We start from the raw sequence: 20,161 nt of genomic DNA on the forward strand, positions 1-20,161 counted from the left end.
TCCGGAAGCCTGATTTAACTGGATGATACAAATAAGACCATGTTGCTAAGATTCCCATTTACCTCAGCTGCCCTCGCTCCTGTCTGCCATCACAGAAAGAAAAAGAAAGCTGTATTTGTTTAACAGCCAGACACAACCATGAAATCAGATTGGCATACACAGGATATCCCCTCGTCTTCTTTCACGCACCCTCCTGACTCAAATGGAGAACAAAAAATGACTCTGCTATGATGAGATTAGTGCCAGGAAATTGGCTGGGTGTCTCTGTCTGTGTGTATGTGAGTGCATTTCTTGAAGTCGACCCTTTCTTGTCAGGCCCAGCTATTGCTGTTAGAGTGCTATGATGAGAAAAGATGGTGAACAAACAACTTGTAGATGGTTATGTCTGTCAGGGGAATCATTTACTGCCGACCTGAAAAGCTCTGCTAGCCTCAGACAACTCTCCCGCTACTTCTGTGTATCAAACAGACTGGAGCCATTTCTCAAAGTCAAGGACGCTCCTTTGGTAGGACATGTCCTTCCGAGTCAGGTCCTTCAGAGGCTAGGCAAGAATCCTTCCTAGCATTCGGAGAACGAAGAATGGAACAGGCTAGCAAGTGTGCAGGTGTGCGTCATATACAAGGCTAATTATGAGCTTGCTTTACTTTCACGGAACACATTTATGGTGATAACAAATGTAACAAAGTAACATATTTACCAACACATTTACTACGCCACTGAACATACTTACATTTAAATGTGTACTGCACGGATTCAGCCATTTTCAGCCAAAGATTTGGGAAATTGGTCCGTGTGCAAAGAATTGTGGGTCATTTAAGACCGCCGAGGATACACATAAGCAGCCTTGACATTTTCTGCAACGAAGGATTCAGTCCTCGGTAGAATTCCAAGGATCCTGTACATTGGAACAGTCCTTCGGCGCGATTCGATGACGTAGCATCCTTGAAATAGAGACATTGAGAAGCAGCTATTGGCTTATCTGCACCTGAACATTTTCTTACTACAGTATACATAAGAAAATACAAGATATTAAAAACAAGCCTGAATTCAAACTGTTGTAAGGTATTTGAACTGCATAAATTGTATTGTGTTTAGAAATTGGCCTCGAGATGTGAAAAGCCAGCCTTGATACAAATAAGTAATAAACCTCCCTAGAAAATGCAGTCTTGAGTTTAATTAGTTTCTGATTTTGAATTGTGTGGGCATCTTTTGATTCTTCATGTAGTGCACTGCTTATATTCATCACATTTAAATCAAGTCAGAAGTCAACATTAAATACTGAGTTCCATGACCTACATGAATGCAATAGTTACTTTTGTTTGAAATTCTGTCCTACCTTTTCATTCCCTTTACTTTATTTGGGAGCTGCTGTCCGCTCATGCAACTCGCGGCTCCTTTCTTTGAGCTACATCCATTTGCACCTTGCTCGATCCCTTCAACTTTGGCTCATTATTCTGGCAGAGTTGTTGTACTTGAACTTCTTGGTATTTGTATTCCTCTTTGTTTCAGGAGATGCAGTTATTAAGGTCCATAGACAGAAGGCTCAGTCAGTGGTGTTTTCTCCATGGTCAGTTTTCTTGCTGAAGCCAGAAATGGCTGATTGTGAACATATGTGGATTGCTCTCACTTTATTTTCAGAGTAAAAGTGTGTTTTGTTGGCAAAACTACTCTGGGACAAATGTTTCAGTATTGCACTACCATTTGAAAAAACTCCCAAAAGCTGTGCCACATTACCATTCTGCCTCATTCAGTCCAGGCATGTTGACTCTGACCCCACAGAAAGACCTGGAGGTTACCTATTGTTTATCCCTTTCATGATTGTGGTTTTAGAATATGAAATAAAAAATAAGTGGGATCTGACAAACATAACAATGTTATTTAAAAAAACTTTTTTGATGCCAAGCATGGTCAAACATTGCTTTTCTGTGTCTAACATTAGCTCTGAATTGTTTTTACAGCTTTTTAATCTTAAGAAAATGCTTAATAATAAAGCAGATTGTGATGCACACGTTTTTTTTCCATCTTAACACAATAATTGAATGAATCCTTGTGCTGTAAAGCAAGTGCCAGTTTCCATGCATCACTGGGTCATCACTGTAAAACTAACCTTTGTATTTTGGCCGTGTGGATTTATATTGTTATTTTCAATTATGTAGAAAGTATGGTATCAATATAAGCAAAACTATGACACAAAGAACAAGAACAACAACAAATAAATGTTCCTATTAATCTGCAGCTTAAAGTCTTTTATCATTTCATGTAGAAACTTTTAGAAAAAACACTTATCTCCGAACTAGTTGACATCTCCATATCGCACCTTTTTTATGACCAACATCCAAAGATATTTACTATACAATAATGTTTTAAACAGAGAGGAAGAACACATTATCAACAGTCATCACAGTGTTAAATAATGTTGTAATTCCCCTCACAATTGGCCGATATTCAGTAAAAACATGCAATTAGGCGAGCTGCATTAATGCTTTCCAGTTGCTGATCCATAATAGTGTGATGTGATCCGTTGGGCCCCTAAATAATAATCACATAAATTCAGTTGTTTTAACATTAATTTAGAAGATAGCTTACATCCGAGTTATGCCCCCACAAGAAGCGCCAAAGTGAACCTGGCTATGAACCATTAGATTGCACATGAAGGAGGTCAGCTGTAATCACCCCCTGTAATTGGTTGCATCTTCACAAACGGCTGTAGTGAATCACCCATCAATTTGTTGGGCCCTACTCTTGCTTAATGCTATTTCACACCTACTAAAACTGTTAATACCAGTTCAAGGAGTCCCTAAAGAATGAGAGACATTTCACTACTCAAGTAACCAGACATCTCAAGTTGATGAGGGCTGTTCTCCCAGAGAGATTGTACTCATCAGTCCTTATTAGCATTCATTAGATCTCTTATTATTGTTTACTTAGTCTTCTGTTGTGTAGAGATTTGAGACGTGTGTGTTGCTGATGTACATGGAGCTTGTGCCTGTTTGTCTCTCATCAACATCTGTTGTTCTGCCACCAGTCATCTCTCTCTTTGACTCTCTGCTGGGAATCCGCTCTGTACACTCATTAAACTGTCTCAGTAGCACAAGTTGGTAAGACTGATTGCTCAGCCTCTCCCATAGGTGTTTGTTTGGTGGCTCAAATGCCATCAAAGATACATTGTCTGGTTTGTTTTATCTTCTGTTGTAGATGTTGAGTTCAGGGTGCTTCTCCCCACATAAGATGGACAACAAAGGTACAAACACATGACAAAAGAGTGCTGGGAGACAGCTGAGATGAGCAGGAGAGAATGCGTCAGATAAAAATAGGACACTGTACAATTTTTGTTTTTGTTTGGAGAAGACATCACATGCTGCAGGATTTATTAATACCTGCTCTTGTCCAGTTGACCAAACTAAATATTCCAATGAATTCCAGTTCATATTTTCAAGCGTAGTAAAGTCAGAGCTATCCATTGTTACATTCAACCTCTCCACAACTGTGAATGTATCCTCATTGACAAACCATTTCACTTGTATTGAGCGCACCAGAGGAAGCACAGTGTATTGACTGGCCCTTCACAAACATACTTTATAAGAAACGGTGATGAGGAATGTTCAGGAGAAAATTGCATGCAGCGTGCGATATTAATACAGTGCAGGCGTCTGGAGTTTGATAATGTGCAATTTTCTAAAGATTCCACATCCAGTTTGAATGCATATTTGGGTTCTGTTATAATGACACAACAGTGAACGTTATAAAGTAGATTCAAGACATGTTTTAATACTTATCTTGGAATAATAGGTTATGATGGTTTTTCGACAAAAAAGTACATATTTTATTATACAATTATTGTTCCCTATTAAACCCTAATTTTAAAATCCTCAATCTATAAATATGCACAACATGTCTCCTAGACACTTCAGCAGTACAATAGAAAATATCTGCACCTTTGTCCTGTCTAGACTTTGAGATGCAAAATGGATGTCGTGCTGTGTATGGTGAGTGTTGACAAATTATACAAAAAAATATTTTATACGAATGTAATGGAAAATCAAATAATCTGAATGCAAAATGCATCATTCTGCAAACATGTGTACGAACACTAAGAAAAACACTTTAATGAGTAGAGAGGGCGACTTTCAGTAGTTATATAATCATTTTTGATGTAAAATATCAGGATCTCACGAAACGTTTAAAAATCCAAAATGTACCAACACAATTAAATAAAGTTGACTAAAAAAAGCTGCCTTTCAGATTATAACAGGTTGTAAGGGTACCTGCAAACATGCATTTCCACTAAATGCCACAGTGTAATTACACTGTACACTGCCAGGCAATCACAAAAATGAAAGCTTGTTGAGAGTGAGCCATATCGGGTAATTACTTTCTTTTCAGTGTCTTCCCAAGGCGCTGAAATAAGGAATTTGTCTTGCTATTGTTCGTAGGGCAGGCAAAACAAAACATGCATCATTTATTCCAGGCAATCAGTTGATTTGGAGGCTCAGAAGCATGCAGAAAGCTGGCACAATGGAACCTATCTCAGCCCCTTCATAAATGTGTCACTCAGGCTATTCTGTACACTGACAATGAATGTCATGTTGCATTATTTGCCTTGGATGAGTGTGGGCGGGAAAGGCAAATAAGATTAGTTGATGCATGCACTTGTTTTCTGCGAGTGACTTGAGGCCTTTAGAGATGGTTTAGTGAGTCAGTGGCAGTAGCACACCCATCAAACTGACAGCAGTACATATCCGTAACACTGGTGATGTAATTCTCTACAGGCACGCTAAGGCTGCTTCGAGGTGGTCCTTCAGCCAGAAACTGCTGCTGCTTGAGATGTGGTGGATTTCTTTTTCTCGCCAGTATTTGGCAGAAAGGCTGCCCCGATTTCATTCCTTATATGCACTGCACACCAAATATGAGTCACACTGTGGTTTCTGAGGGCTGCGGATAAATCCTGGACTGGGGCAAGGTTTTAGAGGCCAGCTTGACTGCTGTTCAACAAATAAGCTATAAACCACTGCTAAATATGTGACTGCAGCCTTACTGCACTGCAAGTGAAAGTTTTAGCAGCAAATATTTAAAAGTACCAAAAGTAAAATAAGTGAATTGGAAAAATAGAAAAAAAAGAACATCAGCACTAATAAAATGTGACTAATAACTGAATAAATGCATTACCGTGTATGCAGTGTAACACGTCATGCCTGGTTGAAGTAAAGCTAATTGTACTACTTTATATTCTGTGGGGTGGTTTAATTTATAACCATACATTATATTTGATAACACTTTACTTGTATTTACTTTGATGTAAAGCCTTGAGCTTCAAATTGACTATTAAATGTACTGCTTTTATATAGAGCTTGAGTAACGCAAGGCAAGTTTTTTTTAATATCACATTTCAAAGTGCTTTAAACATTAAAGGCATCAGGTACAGTAAACATTAAATACATATAAACATTTTTTAAATGGTCATTAAAAGACAAGTAAATAAAATGTAAACAAGCTCAACTAGTATGAGACAGGTATAAACTACAATTATTTAGGTTATACGACAAGACATAGCAATAGTATTGGAAAAACGGCAACTTGGGTCTCGTTACTATAATCAAAACAATAGCTGTACACACCCACCCAGAGAATAAGGCCCCGGCTCCACGAGGACGAAAACGGGTTGAATCCGCATATTTCTCATGCGTATAGCCCTCTAAGCTCGACGACGCCGTAAGGGAAACGTAGAAACAGACCCCGCAAACGACAACGGGTCCAAAGGTGGATAGATCTGGGAACGGAGCGCTCTGGGGGGTCCAACGGGGCCGTGGAGTCGCCTATACGGTCATTCGTTTTCATAGCCCCGCCTCTCCCCCGCAGGGTTGCTATCGTGCTCCAGTCGCTACTGACCATGCTACAGTTCTTTGTGCAACATCTACAGGAGCTCCTCCTTGAATTCAGATTATTTATCTTTATCTCGATATGGACATAAACGCGAGTGAAGTCTAATCTGACAGGACGGAGACACGCAGCTCCTGCCGCTGTGATGCAGCGGGAGCAAAACACACACTTCAAGTCAGATCATCACCCTTAGCTATTTTAATTACCTCTCAAACTACCTAAACTAGTTATAAATATGTTCATTTTTACTGTCGGGTCACTCATTACAGGATCAGCTGCTGCATGAGACAGACACTGACGCTGTCAGAAGAGAGGAAAAAGAGACAGGCTCCGTGTATTTGATGATTATATCGTCGTTATTCATTTGTTTTAAAGCTCAATAAATAACAATGAAGACCTTTGACCGGCACTTTTATAATTTTGTCCGGAAGATTTAAACTTTAACACACGCTGACCGGCGAAAAACTCTGCCCGGTTCTGTCGGCCCCCACCGCGGAGAATACACAGAAGTGCAGCCATGACAACCATTCTTCTTCGCTGCTTTTGTGGAGGAAGTTGCTGCTTTTGTGGAGGAAGTTACAGCGCCACGTACAGGTTTGGCATATGTACTGCAGCTTTCCCAGCGGTTGGATGTAAACGGAGCCGTCTCGTGGAGCTTGACACAATCCGGTGTATATTGCGTGGGGACGGAAGGTTTTTTGCGGTTGCATTTGCGTTACTCCGATGCGTTTTGCCGTATTTGTCCTCGTGGAGCCGGGGCCTAAGTCCTTTATTATAAATCACTATATATACCGTATCATTTCCTTGACCTTTAAAGGGTCCATGTTTGATTGGTGCTAATTGCCACTGGGTACTCAACCTTGTCTTTTTAGCTTTCCTGTGAAAATGTAGCATCGACATGTCATTAGCTCCGCTGTGGCAGCTTTGCACCTCCCCCCCCAACAGTCGGCCTCCACTCTCATGGCTGCTCCACCAGCTCAAATGTCTCCCTGGGGATCTTACCAGCGGTGGCTCTTTGGTGTACAATGGAGCAAAGCAGGTCACCAATTCAAATAACAAAGCTGATTTGTTCCATAAGCTTCACTGCTGTGATACATAACACAGTCTCTCCGTAGCAGATGAGTGGTTCTATTGATCAGCCCTGTCAAACTGTATAACCCCATGTGTGGACCCTGCAATATTGGAGTTGTAGCTTATCGGTTTGCTTTCAGAATACAGTTTACTTTTTGAAAAGAAAAGTCTTCTGATGTTGTTTTTATTTGTTGACGGACAAACTGAACTCAATTGTTTTGATGTCTCTTGCTGTGCTTCTGCTGATCTGCTTCCTTCTCAGAAATGTGGCTTTAGGTGAACACAAGTTCAATCAAAGTTACCAATCATCTTCATCTTTGCCCTTTCTACTTCAGGCCGAGCTTGAATGTTGTTTAGAGTCTTATTATCTGGTGCTCCCTTTATCCTCAATATCCTTGTTGGCTTCTTAACTGTTCACTTTTAACAAAGCAACCCTTTTTGTTATGCTGTTCTTTGTGGAAAAATATGTTAACTTCACTTCACTCCTTTTCTAAAGTAGAGATTTGTTATCTGTCAAAACGGGCTTCCCAGAGGATATACTGTCGTTTTTGTAAGCTCTGGAGTGTTGTATTAGGTGGATTTAGTCCAGGTATAGAAAAGAAAATGATTAACATGTTGATGAACTGAACTACGGAGAGAATATACTCAGCAGCTTCATTCATCTAGCTTTCAGACTCCTAGATTCATTATCAACACTCAGCAATAACATTTTTGTGTTTTTGCCTTTTGCAGTTAATGCATTTAATTGTGCTACCAAATTCTGTACAATGACAATAAATGAAACGTATTGCAGAATCCTCTAAGGTCAGTCATACAATACGCGCTCTAAAACACCGTACCAACATTTTGGTTTTGGACTAATCCAGCTTTCTCTTCTGTTGTTTTCTCTAAAGAAGAACTTGACACTGAGGCCCCAGGAGTGCAGAGAGAGCCCGGCAGTGCCCCTACGCAAGAAGAAGGCTGGGAGGGTCCTCAACGGCCTGAGCCTGGAGCCCTCCAAGAAGACTGTCCATCATCAACGGTCTTCAGACCAGGAGAACAACCCCCGCCTGGTACACACACAAGGCAAGAAGAAGAAGAAAAACCTGAACAAGAAACACAAAAGGGTGAGTTTAAGATCTTTCTGTCGCACAGTATTGATACAGTTATCAGATCATATCTGCAATATATCATTTATGGTAAATGTAGCAGAGAACTACAATTCCATTATGAGCTGTAATATGCCCTGGAGAAAATCAAGAGACCACTCCAAATGTTTCTTAAATCTAAATCTCTACAGGTATGGCAGCCATTCCATTCCAGTGTCTGTTGAATTCAGAGAAATTATGTCAGTAGATTATAGACTATACAATTAAAATGCTTTTAATTTGACTCAAACACATACCTATAAATAGTAAAACCAGATAAACTGATTATGTTGCAGTGGTCTCTTAGTTTTTTCCAAAGCTGTACATATGGATAATAGCAATGAACTTTTTCTGACACACAGACTCCATGTAGAGGCTGTTTATGTTACAACCCATAGAGAGAAAGCAGAATATTGAGACGATCTGGATCATATTTCTTCATTTATTTCAGTATGACAGCTTTAATGACATGACATGCGTGTACAACATACCCATGAGTTGTGGTACAGAGCAATGTTTAACTTGCACTGGTTGAATGAATGAAGTTAAAGTGCACTAGTCATGTGAAATAGACATTAAGGGTATGTGAGTGTATATCAGTGTACTGTATGCCTGAACATATCTTTGTGTGTAGCAAGGTGACAAGGTCACTAATGAATATTTATGTTACACTGATGCAGTGGCATATCTCTACACACACACACACGCACACGCACACGCGCACACACACTCACTGAGGTTATTCTCTGCAGTTTCTCTGAGAGGCTGGGTCTTCTTGAGCTGCAAATTCAAGGACATGTCTGAGTGGGTCGTTGCAGGACAAACAGCCATGAGGGAAAACAAAGACACAGGTTACAAGGCACGGCATTCATCCTATAAACTGTACACTGTTGACTCAGGAGTGTAATGGTTTCTGTTCCACCGTTGTTCACATATTTGAAAGCTGTGATTTGTGTTCCTTTGACACATTTTCAGATTTTTTTTATATGACACACCTTCAATATTTACATTAGTCTAGCTCAGACCCATGTAACACCACAGGTATTCAGTGGTGAAATGAAAGTAAGTGCATCTACAGTATTCAAGTACTCTACTTAGGTATCATTTTATTTTCCATTTTATGCGACTATTAACACTGCGCTAAATTTCTGAGTAGCTCTGGGCAATTTATCGATATTATATCATGATATGAGACTCTTTTGTCTTCAGTTTTGGATATCCTAATATGGCTCAGGTGTTGTCTTTTTTCTGGTTTTCAACTCTGCATTACTCTGTTGTCATTTTCTGAAAATACCTTGGCTTTACCTGCCTGGGCAATTTATCCATACTACTTCAATCAAAAATCTTATTTTGTAAATATTTAGTGAAAGCACCTATAGTCAACCCTTTTCTCCACTCATCCTGTCATCATTAGTTAGTTGTGTTGTTATCCCAACTGTGTTCAAAGGCTTCTATTTTTAACAAGTCACATGACAGAGAGTACAGTAGTGATGTGACTGCAGTATTACATTAGCTGTATCCTGTAGCTTAGCAGCAGGCCTGTTGTGACGGTCATGTCTGTTCCTGTACTGGCTAATGGACAGATGGTCCTGCCTGCCACTCTGAAGGTTGTTTTATAGTGCCGTGATCACAGTACATAAACCAATCAATGTCCTGTATGTGACACTGTGCACCTGCATCTTGATTTCATGTGTCTGGTTATGTTTGTGTTGCATATGGGACTATGGTTGGCTATGTTTGGGTCCTGAGTGGTGTTTAGGGAGCCCAACACTGATCTCATCACAGATGCATTTACACACACAAGCTCTCACACACAAGCTCACACACACACACACACACACACACACACACACACACACACACACACACACACACACACACACACACACACACACACACACCACATTCTCACCCACTCTGTTTCAACTCCCTGACCTACTCACACTGAACGCAGCATGCGCAGCCATAGCCCTCCACACACATTACAGGTGTGACATGATGGCAACAACAGCGATGGGTTAAATGCAAGTCCTTTCAGCTCTGTAATTGAAAGAGCTATTATTAGTGACTAAGAGACTTTTCAATATTGATAATTATTGTTAATGATTTAATGAGTGTAGTACTGATGATTGTGATAATGCGTTTGCCTATTAATACCCAGACTGCTACAGAGTCACCTTTCTTACTTTGATTTGTATTTTTTTTGTTCCCTTATCAACCTTGATGCTCAATAACACCCTAATCTGTCACGCTTGATGACATATGCATAATTAAAAAGATCATCATCTGCGCCCTACGCCACCCCTTTTTGTCCTCTCTGCAGAGAAACAAGCTGCAGTTATCTAGCGCAACTGTTATCTTTTCTTTGCCTTCACTATAAATAAATGTTAAGGCATTGTCCTCCCTCAAGGTTACGTTTGAAATGTCAGAGGTCTATCTCAAAGTTTAATTCTCCATTTAGAAAATGCTTCAGTCTGGTGAGAGAGAGCGCCTGTTATCAGCACTTTTTGTTAGCGATGACTTTAAAGGAATGAGGGAGGAAGAGAGAAAGAAAATTTAGTGTTGAATAAAGCGAGAGGTGTTTTTTTTTCTCTCCTTTTTTTAGTTCCTTTTCCAGCCGAGCTCGCAGATTGCAGCAAAATGTTTTCGATCTCTGGCACTGACCCAATGTACTGAACTATGAGATATTGTAAGCTCAAGGGGGGGGAAATAGACAAATGTTTATAAGCGCCTCTGACATATCGCCTCACAGTGAAAAAGAGTTAAGATAGAGAAAGCTCCACCACAGATGGATGAGAGAACAGTAGGAAGCCCCAACTATCTGACTGACTGTTCTCCAGCATGTATTGCTTGTAGCTGTATGTATGTATTTGTATAATGGTCATCATAATGAATAACTGATCTTTGAAAATGTGATTATTTTATGCTACTTTGTTTTTTTTAGCTCTAAAAGTCTTTGTGATACCTTTTTAGGTTGAGGAGTTTTCAACTTATAATTGCTTTCTGTCAGTCAGCTTTGTGTCTGAATAGTTTGTGTGTGTGTGCATTGGAATCAAAGTAGGTAGTGTGGCTTACTTGCATGTATATGAGAGCTCTACCTTGTTGCTTTTAACTTAATTATGCATGTCTACAGTAACATTTCTCAAGGACAATATTCAGATATGAAGTATATTTCAAACACAAACAAGGAATGTTAAGTGTAGGATTACAGCAGAGTGTATCACAACCTGTTTCACGTAATGTGTAGGAGCCATAATAATTAGAGGCTGGTGTGTAGGAGCCATGAAACATGTTTAGTATTGCGTTTTCTTTTAATATAAGATATTTGTTTGAGCACAATTGATTGGTTGGCTTGGGTCACATGGATATGGGTGGCACTCATTATAATCCTGTTCACCTGCGTGAGGTGTGGGTGGAAGAGAGGGTGACACAGGGGCGTTGTACTTTTTGTTGACCGCAAGTTGAAATTATTGCTCTGATTAATATAACAATGTTCATGTCCAAGGAGAATAAGTTGATCATCCCAGTTTTCATTAAACCACATTATTTTGCAACAGAGTTTTTGATCTCAGCAAATACTTTTTTGTAGCGTGTCACACAATATCAAACAGGCCCGGCCTCAGCCTCTCAGCGACTTTGTTTGTTTCCTGCTGTCGCTATATAATGTATGCATCATACTGAGGTTGTACGCTATTTTCAGGAGCACAGCTGAAATGTAAAGACATGCGCCCACTTTACAAGTTAAGAAACATAGAAGGGAAGACGTTTTGGGTTTAGCTTGTTTGTTTATCCATGTGTCCCAATTGATATCTCAGAACAGGCTTTGACAAATTGTTAGGTAATGTTACATTCCACCATTAACAAGCACCATTAACATATTACACTCCCTGGGCCAATGGTAGTGCGGCATCTACAGGTCAGATAATAACTTCTGTCATATCTCAGACTGGCAGGATACATGTTGCGTCTGTTTACCCGTCTGTCTGTCTGTCTGTCCCTCTGTCTGTCGGGGGGTGTTGTTCTGTTCTTGTGAGGCTCTCCTCAGCTCACTGATGTACGATGATGGCCTGTGGTGTGTGCTGCTTTGTGCTGGAGCTCTGCAGAACAGAGTGGCATGCTGTGAGGCCCATCTGCTCTCTGGCACTGGGTGAGTGGGGAGTAGAGTAGGGCGAGGAGGGGGGGGGAATAAGGAGAGCTCAGGTTAGACCTCCCTCTGATTCTTCACATCTCTATCCGAATACCTGTCCGGCTGTCTGTTTATCTCTCTGTGTCTGTTATTTAGACATCTGGGTGCAATGATTTAAATTGGTCTGGACTGTGGAGTCGATATGGAAGCAATTGAAGTTTGCAAATGTATGACAATTTGGTGAGATTTCTCTCCCGCTCGTGTATAATTACTGATATAGAATTGTATGTAAATACAACACTATTTCAGTAAACACCAAAATAACTTAAAGTGGACCTATCATGCTATATTTAAATGATATATTGTGGGGCCATACCTATATAAGGTATATTTATACGTTTCTGTTTTCAAAATACCAAACAGATCATGCATTTTAGCCATGCCTCATTTCGCTCCATGTGCTATTTGCTGTCTACGGGGCTGATTCTGCTGACCACGCCCCCCTGCAGGAGAGGGTAGCTGTGCTCTGATCAGCTGCTGGGCTGTCAGAAGAGGGGGAGAAAAAGAGATCTCCGTCCTCCGTGTTTTATTATATAGAGTCGTTATTCATTTGTTTTAAAGCTCAATAAATAACAAAGAAGACCTTTGACCGGCACTTTTCTAATTTTGTCCGGAAGATTTAAACTTTAACGGACATCTTGACCGGCGAAACAAACTGAAACTGAAAATCGTTCCTTGGAAGAGGCGGAGAGGTGGGTGTTTGTCATCTGCTGGTGGACTAACCGGAGAGAATTACAGTGCTTGCCTCGACGGGGAGGGATTGCATTGAATTAAAGCAGCGGGAGCAAACGCTTGCCTCGGGGAGGGAGAAAGAAAGCCACAGCGGAGGATAAACAGAAGGGTAACCATGGTAACTATGGGCGGGAAGTCTTCTTCGCTGCTTTTGTGGCAGACTACAGCGCCACTTACAGGCCTGGCATATGTACTACAGCGTCTCCAGCGCTTTCGAGCGGCAATGGCCCAACCCCACATTCCCCTGATAGGTGGAGAGTTGGCCCAATAGCCGTAGCGCCACCGTCCTGACGTCAGGACAGTGTTCAAATCTGGATCAGTTTTTATCAGATCCGTTGCAGCCCCTTTTTTAGAGATTTGGGTATGGAGGAAAATAGAGAGGGTTGTGTTTTCTGACACTTGGTGAGTTCCCTGGAACACCGGGGACACATATTCATGTATAAAAGACGTACAAAAGTGCATTTTGCATGATAGGTCCCCTTTAAGTAACTGGAAACATGTTTGAAAAAGGACATCCAATAAGCAAACCGATTTCTCCATGTGTTCTGAAGTGAAACCAATAGTTGTGCCATCGGGTGCAATTTTGGGATAAGTATCAAGATGCTGCTCCATGCATAGCTGACATGCACCTATTTCTGACAAAACTTCCTGTAAATTAAAAAGTACAGTATGTTGTCTTTACCTGCTTCAATTGTTTTCTGACTAATATACTGTATGTTATCAACCTTGAGCACAAAGTGATATATTCAAGGAGATAATCAAGACTACAACACTAATCTACAGGATTGCTTCCAGGTAACCAGGGTTCCAAGTTTTATTGTAATTTGTTGTCTTTATTTCACAAAGAACATGCAAATAAAAAGATGTGATAGATTAAGTACTTTGCACCATGATATCCTTGTGTAAACCTCTCCTCCACATTAAATGAACCGTGGATTAAGTGTGATCCTGGCATCAGGTGCTGTCAGCTGGTTGTGGTTTTTAATGGCTCATAATAATTAAGGCAGCGGAGTGTAATGGGGATCACAGGCACTTGTAGTTTTTTTAGTTTTCTGCGAAGATACAAAGCCCATGTTAATGCTGGTGGATATCTGCTTCTTAGGACTGACACGACATGAGTTATCGTATTAAAAAGACAGTAAAGGTAAAAGCCTGCCACCACTTCACAGCTGTCCCCATTTGTCAGTCACACCTAAAGCATGTGAAAAAAGAGCTGTGGGCTTCATTCTGTCCCTGTGGTGAGGAGTAATTGCTGTGGAGAGTGTCTGAGCGCCGAGTTGCCCCGGGGTTTAAAAAGGCTTCCTCCAGAAGCTCTAAACAGGTCAGCCAGTCAACCGGAGGGCCCTGGTCTCTGGCCTCTGGTTCCCTGAATCATCCAGTGAATCAGCCCTTCCTTGGGCCCTCCAGAGGCTGTGTTATCATTCAACATCGGGTACTTACCAGCACTGAGCTCTTGTTTTAACCTGCTGGTGTGTGTGTGTGTGTGTGTGTGTGTGTGTGTGTGCCCTGATTTTGTCAGGATGAGGGCAAGTTGACATGCTTTTCAATCTGCAGTAGGACTAATATAATGTTCAGCTCTTACAGCTTCTTGGGTCACCCTTAATAAGCTTATCCACTAAGCCAATAAGGGATTCAAGGAAAGCAATGTCCTGATTGTCAGATAAGATGCTAAATCCAATCTGATGGGGGCCTTGGTTGTGGTGATGATAATTGTTGCTGTCACAGTGGCGGTTTACAGCACTGGATCTAATCAAATCCAATCATGACGGCTTGTTCTGTGGTCTTTGTGTCTGTGTGACACACAAGGCAGCAATCCGTAAACACTTAAACGCATCTGGGGGCTTGACAAGGCTGCATTTAATTAGTGTTTAAATGTGTCTTACTCTTTACAGCACTATATGGTAATGTAATGGTTACACAGTAAAGGTTTGTAGAAAATAATGGAGCCACGCAGCTTGTTACTACGGCAACATGCCTGATTTAGCTTTACTGCTGACCCATAAACCTTTGCATTACTTCACCATGAACTGTGTGCTTTAATGTTTGTGTATATCTCTCATAGTGAAGACTCTGTAGCTGCTTTAGGGTAGGGCTGCACGATTTGGGGAAATAATCTAATTGCGATTTTTCTGACAGATATTGCGATTAGATTTGCGATATTTGTTTTTAAGCGACCCAACGGAAGTTTATTGTAAAATGCGGCCATATCTCCGGCTAGGAAGGTCGTCTCAACGTGCTCCCGTCTCTAGCACCCCAGCAGCCCGAGCTACGAGTGAAAGCACTAAACTTACATGAAACTTCCGTTGGGTTGCTTTAAAGTCAAGCTTCAGTTTCAGATTCACCCTGTAATAGATGTAGAACATGTGATGGAGCATTACTAACCTGACTCAGATGCTTTGTTTCACCAAACCATCTAGGAAAGCTGCATTGGAAGCCATTTGGAAAAGTATTTCAAAAATACTTGGCAGTTGATTGGATCAATCTGTCTATCACCTCTGTCTAGGGAACTGAGCAATGAAATGAAAGACAGACAGCATCTGCTCTCACTAGTCACTGTCCGACCTGACACTGGCTCACACTCTTGACAACCCCTCGTCGTCAATGTTTGAAAAATTAAGAGGCTGCACTTTTAAACCAAAGTGTCGCCCCACCCTAAGCCCTGGCCCATCTAAACTGTCAGTCAGAGTTAGGCAGGGTGCCCGAGGTTTTTGAAGACACTTTTATCACGGCTGTCCCAGTCCCAGGCAGACAACTAGTGCAGCATTCATACTTTCATCTTATCCAATCCGCTAACACTTTTTAACACACAGGACCACTCATGAACACATATCAACTGTCCTATGACAGGGCCTGAAAAACTATTAATGTCATGCAGAAGATTAATTGTGATGATGTTGGTAACCCTGTGGTCTTCTCCTTTGGTGTCAAAGAGGCTAACATGTCCAATAGTACACCCACAAGTAAATACTGGGATACAGGAATGGATTATTTGAATTAAAAAAAATATATATAATGTTCACTCAAGGCAAACTGCCCTGTTATTTTGACATAATATTTCACATAGTAATCAAACGATGAGCAAATGTATGCTCTCCACAAGATACAAACATGACATTTTTGTTACCCCTGACACAACATCCCATCTTTACCCAGTGTAAACAAGATAGGGAAAGTTGAAGATAAAATCTGTTACTATAGGAATCCATACTATTACTACAGTATTTTAACCATGACGATGATTCAAAGCATCAGCCAAGAAAAACGTCAAACTTTATCCTGTAAGCTGTATGATATTTAGCTGCATCCTGGATTTTGCACAATGCTTGGTAATAATTATTGAACTTTTACCAGGTCATAAAGATGTACCAGACGGCAATTTGACTGGGCAGCAGCCATGAAAACTAAAATGTCATAAACTGAATTAGAAAACAAATTGTGATTTGAAAGCACAGTACCCCATTGAACAATTTTCTCACTAACCTTTAGATAAACTACTTTAATTTTCCAACAAGTGACCTTTGCTCTGACACTTCAATTCAACAACTTGTATTTCATGCTATTATTTGAGAATTACATCTTGCAGCGCTGCTAGTCTAACATTTTGCAGTGTAGCGTTTTGGCCCTACTGTTTAATATTATATAATTACATAATATGAACGTTTTGGCCATGTGTAAATTCACAACATTAAGGACCACCCGGGATGTAGCCACACACTTAACATACACGCCACCTCGCTCACACACACTGTGTTGCTGCACTTAAATGGGCTTTAATAAGGTGTATAATTGCCAGAACCACTTCTCCTGCTGCTCTTTGATGCGGCCTGCACATTACAGACGCAGTTGCTCTTTACCCATTAAGCATATCGTGGATTTTCAGCTAAGCCTTGATACATTGAAAAGTGGTCTATAGTTAATCACCTGTGAATGTATGTGGATGGTGGGTGGTTGGAGAGAGCTCTTCAGACATCCGTTTTCTTCTGCTGCTCCTCCCCCTCCTCCTCCTCCTCCTCCCTGTTTCCTTTGCTACACAGTGTTGCCCCCTGTAAAAGAGGAGGTCAGGGAGCAGGTGCAGGCTGGGAAAGTGGAGTATTTATGGGAACACCACCAAAGGCTCATGAAGGGAAATGTTCCCATGTGGTGGCAACCCCGACTGTTAAAGTGTCTCCAGCTTAAGAAAGGCTGGTAATTACCCAGCATGTGCCTCACACAACAACTTTGTTTCCATCCTGCCCCATCCATGACCTCCTACTGGCTTTCTCCCCCTCTGACTATGCCTGAGTGTTGACGAAGATGCGACACACCTTGCTTTTTCATCAAATGTCATTATAACAGGGGGCCTCCCAGGATCTTTCCTTCTTTTTTTCCAATTTTTTCCATTTTCCTAAATGCAGTCTCCGGACAGATTTTGTCTATTTGTTGGTAGGGCTGCTCGATTATGGCAAAAATCATAATCTCGATTATTTGGGTCAATAATTGATATCACGATTATTAAAAACGATTATCCATTTACTTTGAAAACATCCATTTATTGAAACAAAAAATGTGAACAGTATGTTTTTAACAGTTGATTACCCTGAACTTTAAGTATAATTCAACTGAAAAACCAATAAAACAATAAATTAAAAATAAATAAATAAAAATAGATAAATAAATAAAATAAAATAAATAATCGTTTTATTTCGATTATGTTGTTTTCATAATCGTTGCAAGCGAAAATCGTAATTGCGATTAAAAAAAAAACGATTAAGTGAGCAGCCCTACTTGTTGGAAGGATTTGCCGAGAGGGAGGGCCTCCCCCGGCAGCATCTCAATCCAGCAAACATATGTTCTTAATTTGAATGCAGTGCTCCACCATTTCTACAAAATATCCTCAGTTGTGTTTAGTTGACAACTGACAAGTGCAAGTGCAGAGTGAAATAAACATTAGTGGTAAGAATAAACTTCAGAGTGCTTTAGACAACACACACTTACTCAACACTGAGTCTCAGTGGAATGTGTTACCATAGTTCTGAAAGCACTTTAATCTTAAATGGCAAACACAAGAAGTGATTAAAGCTCATCCTACTTGGAACATATCCAGATATTACTAGTGGAATTTTAATGAGGCGTTTTGGGGCACGATACAGTATAAAGCAAACATAAAAGCAACTTAGTGAGCTATTACTTTCCCTTCCTCTTGTGCAGCCTTTTCAAAATACAGTCTACTTTATTCCGCCCCAGTTTTACTTGGCTGAATGTAGCTCGTGTATAACTATACAGTTATAAAACTATGGTTTATATACTTTTTTTATTATAAAAGATTATACCTCTTTATTGTATGCTCAGCTCCCTAAATCTTCATGTGCATTAGTTGAATTTAATATGGATAACCCAACTCCCTTTAAAAAAGGACATGTGTCATTTTGGTGATTGTGTGCATAGATTGATTTGGAAATTAGACTTGGAGTTATGGCCTGGGATAAAGTTTTGAAAAACCTTCTTGTGGGAAATAGGCAAGGAGAGGAAAAGCTGTTCAGCTTACGTGTATCATTAATATCCCTGCTGTGTCACTTAAAACAAACATGAACCCTACTGTACATTGTCTTGTGTACCAATAACTTACAGAATGGCCTTATGGGCACCAGAGAAGGCACACATGTCAGTCAAAAATAATGTTTCCTGTTTTTCTATGTGTCCATTTAATGATCAGATGAGGCTTTTATTTAGTGCTAACAATGTTCTTTAATCTCCACATTGATTTAATGATTGCTTTTAATACATTTATAACAATGATCAGCAGCGTTATTTGTCTAAACCTTTTCTGAAATTAGTGATAGTTTATTTTCAGTAGAGTAGTTTTACTCCATCCTCCCGCTGCTCTATAAATTGGCACTGAAGTAACACAGTTTTGTCCATTTTCCTTTCTTTTTTCCAACCATAACCACTTAAATGCATGACAAGTCCTATTTAAGACTCCCACACTTGGAAGTAGGAGCTGATGATGAGTACTTGAAGTCAGCATGAGTCGTCCTTCATCATGCTGAGAATGAGAGAAAGGCTTAATGGCTGCAGGGGGAGGAAGCTCATATTTACATGTGTTGAGTCATTGCTGAAAAGTTCTAATCTCCTTTCATCGGATCCACATTCCCTGACATGGGTAAAAAGGAAATCCATTTCCCTCCATTCCCTTCCGCCTCATTTCCCTGCTTTTGATAACAGAGTAGACCTTATCCTCTTAGTAATTTGTCCTATAGGAGTTTCATTATTCCCTGTGAATTGTCTCTGATTTTGGATTACTCTCAGTCCACTGGTGATGTAACTCAACTTAGCTGCATGAAATTGAGTGTAATAATGGAGGATAATGTTCACAGGATCTCTGACATGCTGCTTCTGATAAGGGCACTCTCATGCCTATTGTATAATTACTGCATGCCATCTCCCGGCTAATTGTCTATAATGTCATGCTTAGTTACCCTATCATCTGACAACAGGTCACCAATTCAAAACCAGATGGAGATAATGTGCCTAACTACATGCTGCCAAACTACAATCATATGTCTATGTTGGTGTTTAATAAGTGAAAGGGTTTATCATGTTCACTGTTACATAAACTGAACATCTGCTGAGCCCCAACTGCTTTGATGTAGGTACAAATATGTATCTATTAATATTTATGTCTAAATCAGGATGGTATCCTTTCAGTCAGGATGTTGATACATTTCAGGTTCAGGTTTCTGTGCACAGCCTAAGTAGAGTTAACTCTCCCACATCCGTTGACACACACATTTTTTATAAATGGATAAATAGAGGTGGAGAGAAAGCAAACATCTTCTGAAGAGAGCTGCCTGGTTCACTCATTCCACTTTGCTGCTTCTACTTTAAATTGAGTTATCAACTCTGGAGCAGTAGCTGGGAGTAGCAAACACGGAGGGGGTGTTTTTACATAAAGTGTGCATGGGAAAACAGAGGGCTGTGCTGGGATGCATCTTGCATACAGAGATGGTATTGGTCTAATAGCAGGCAAAACACTAGATTTACAGTCTAACTGCTGACGATCTGTTGACAGTAAACCATCAAATAAATAAACCTTTAGCCAATCTCTGTGTGACCTTATGTGAAGAGAGTAGTAACAATGTCTTGGATAACAAGTCAAGTAAAACATTTGTACAGCCCAGTATCACCAACC

At 40.3% G+C, this 20,161-nt stretch overlaps 1 protein-coding gene across 1 annotated transcript in view; it reads left to right on the forward strand.

The window, feature by feature from the left end:
- The window catches only part of auts2a (activator of transcription and developmental regulator AUTS2 a), a 276,189-nt gene that overhangs the window by 44,586 nt on the left and 211,442 nt on the right, over nucleotides 1-20,161 (forward strand). The window contains 1 exon segment of the mRNA XM_034114083.1: nucleotides 7,842-8,054. Coding sequence (XP_033969974.1) covers nucleotides 7,842-8,054 — 213 coding nt within the window.

Source organism: Trematomus bernacchii, unplaced genomic scaffold (genome assembly GCF_902827165.1).
Source record: "Trematomus bernacchii unplaced genomic scaffold, fTreBer1.1, whole genome shotgun sequence".
NCBI lineage: Eukaryota > Metazoa > Chordata > Actinopteri > Perciformes > Nototheniidae > Trematomus > Trematomus bernacchii.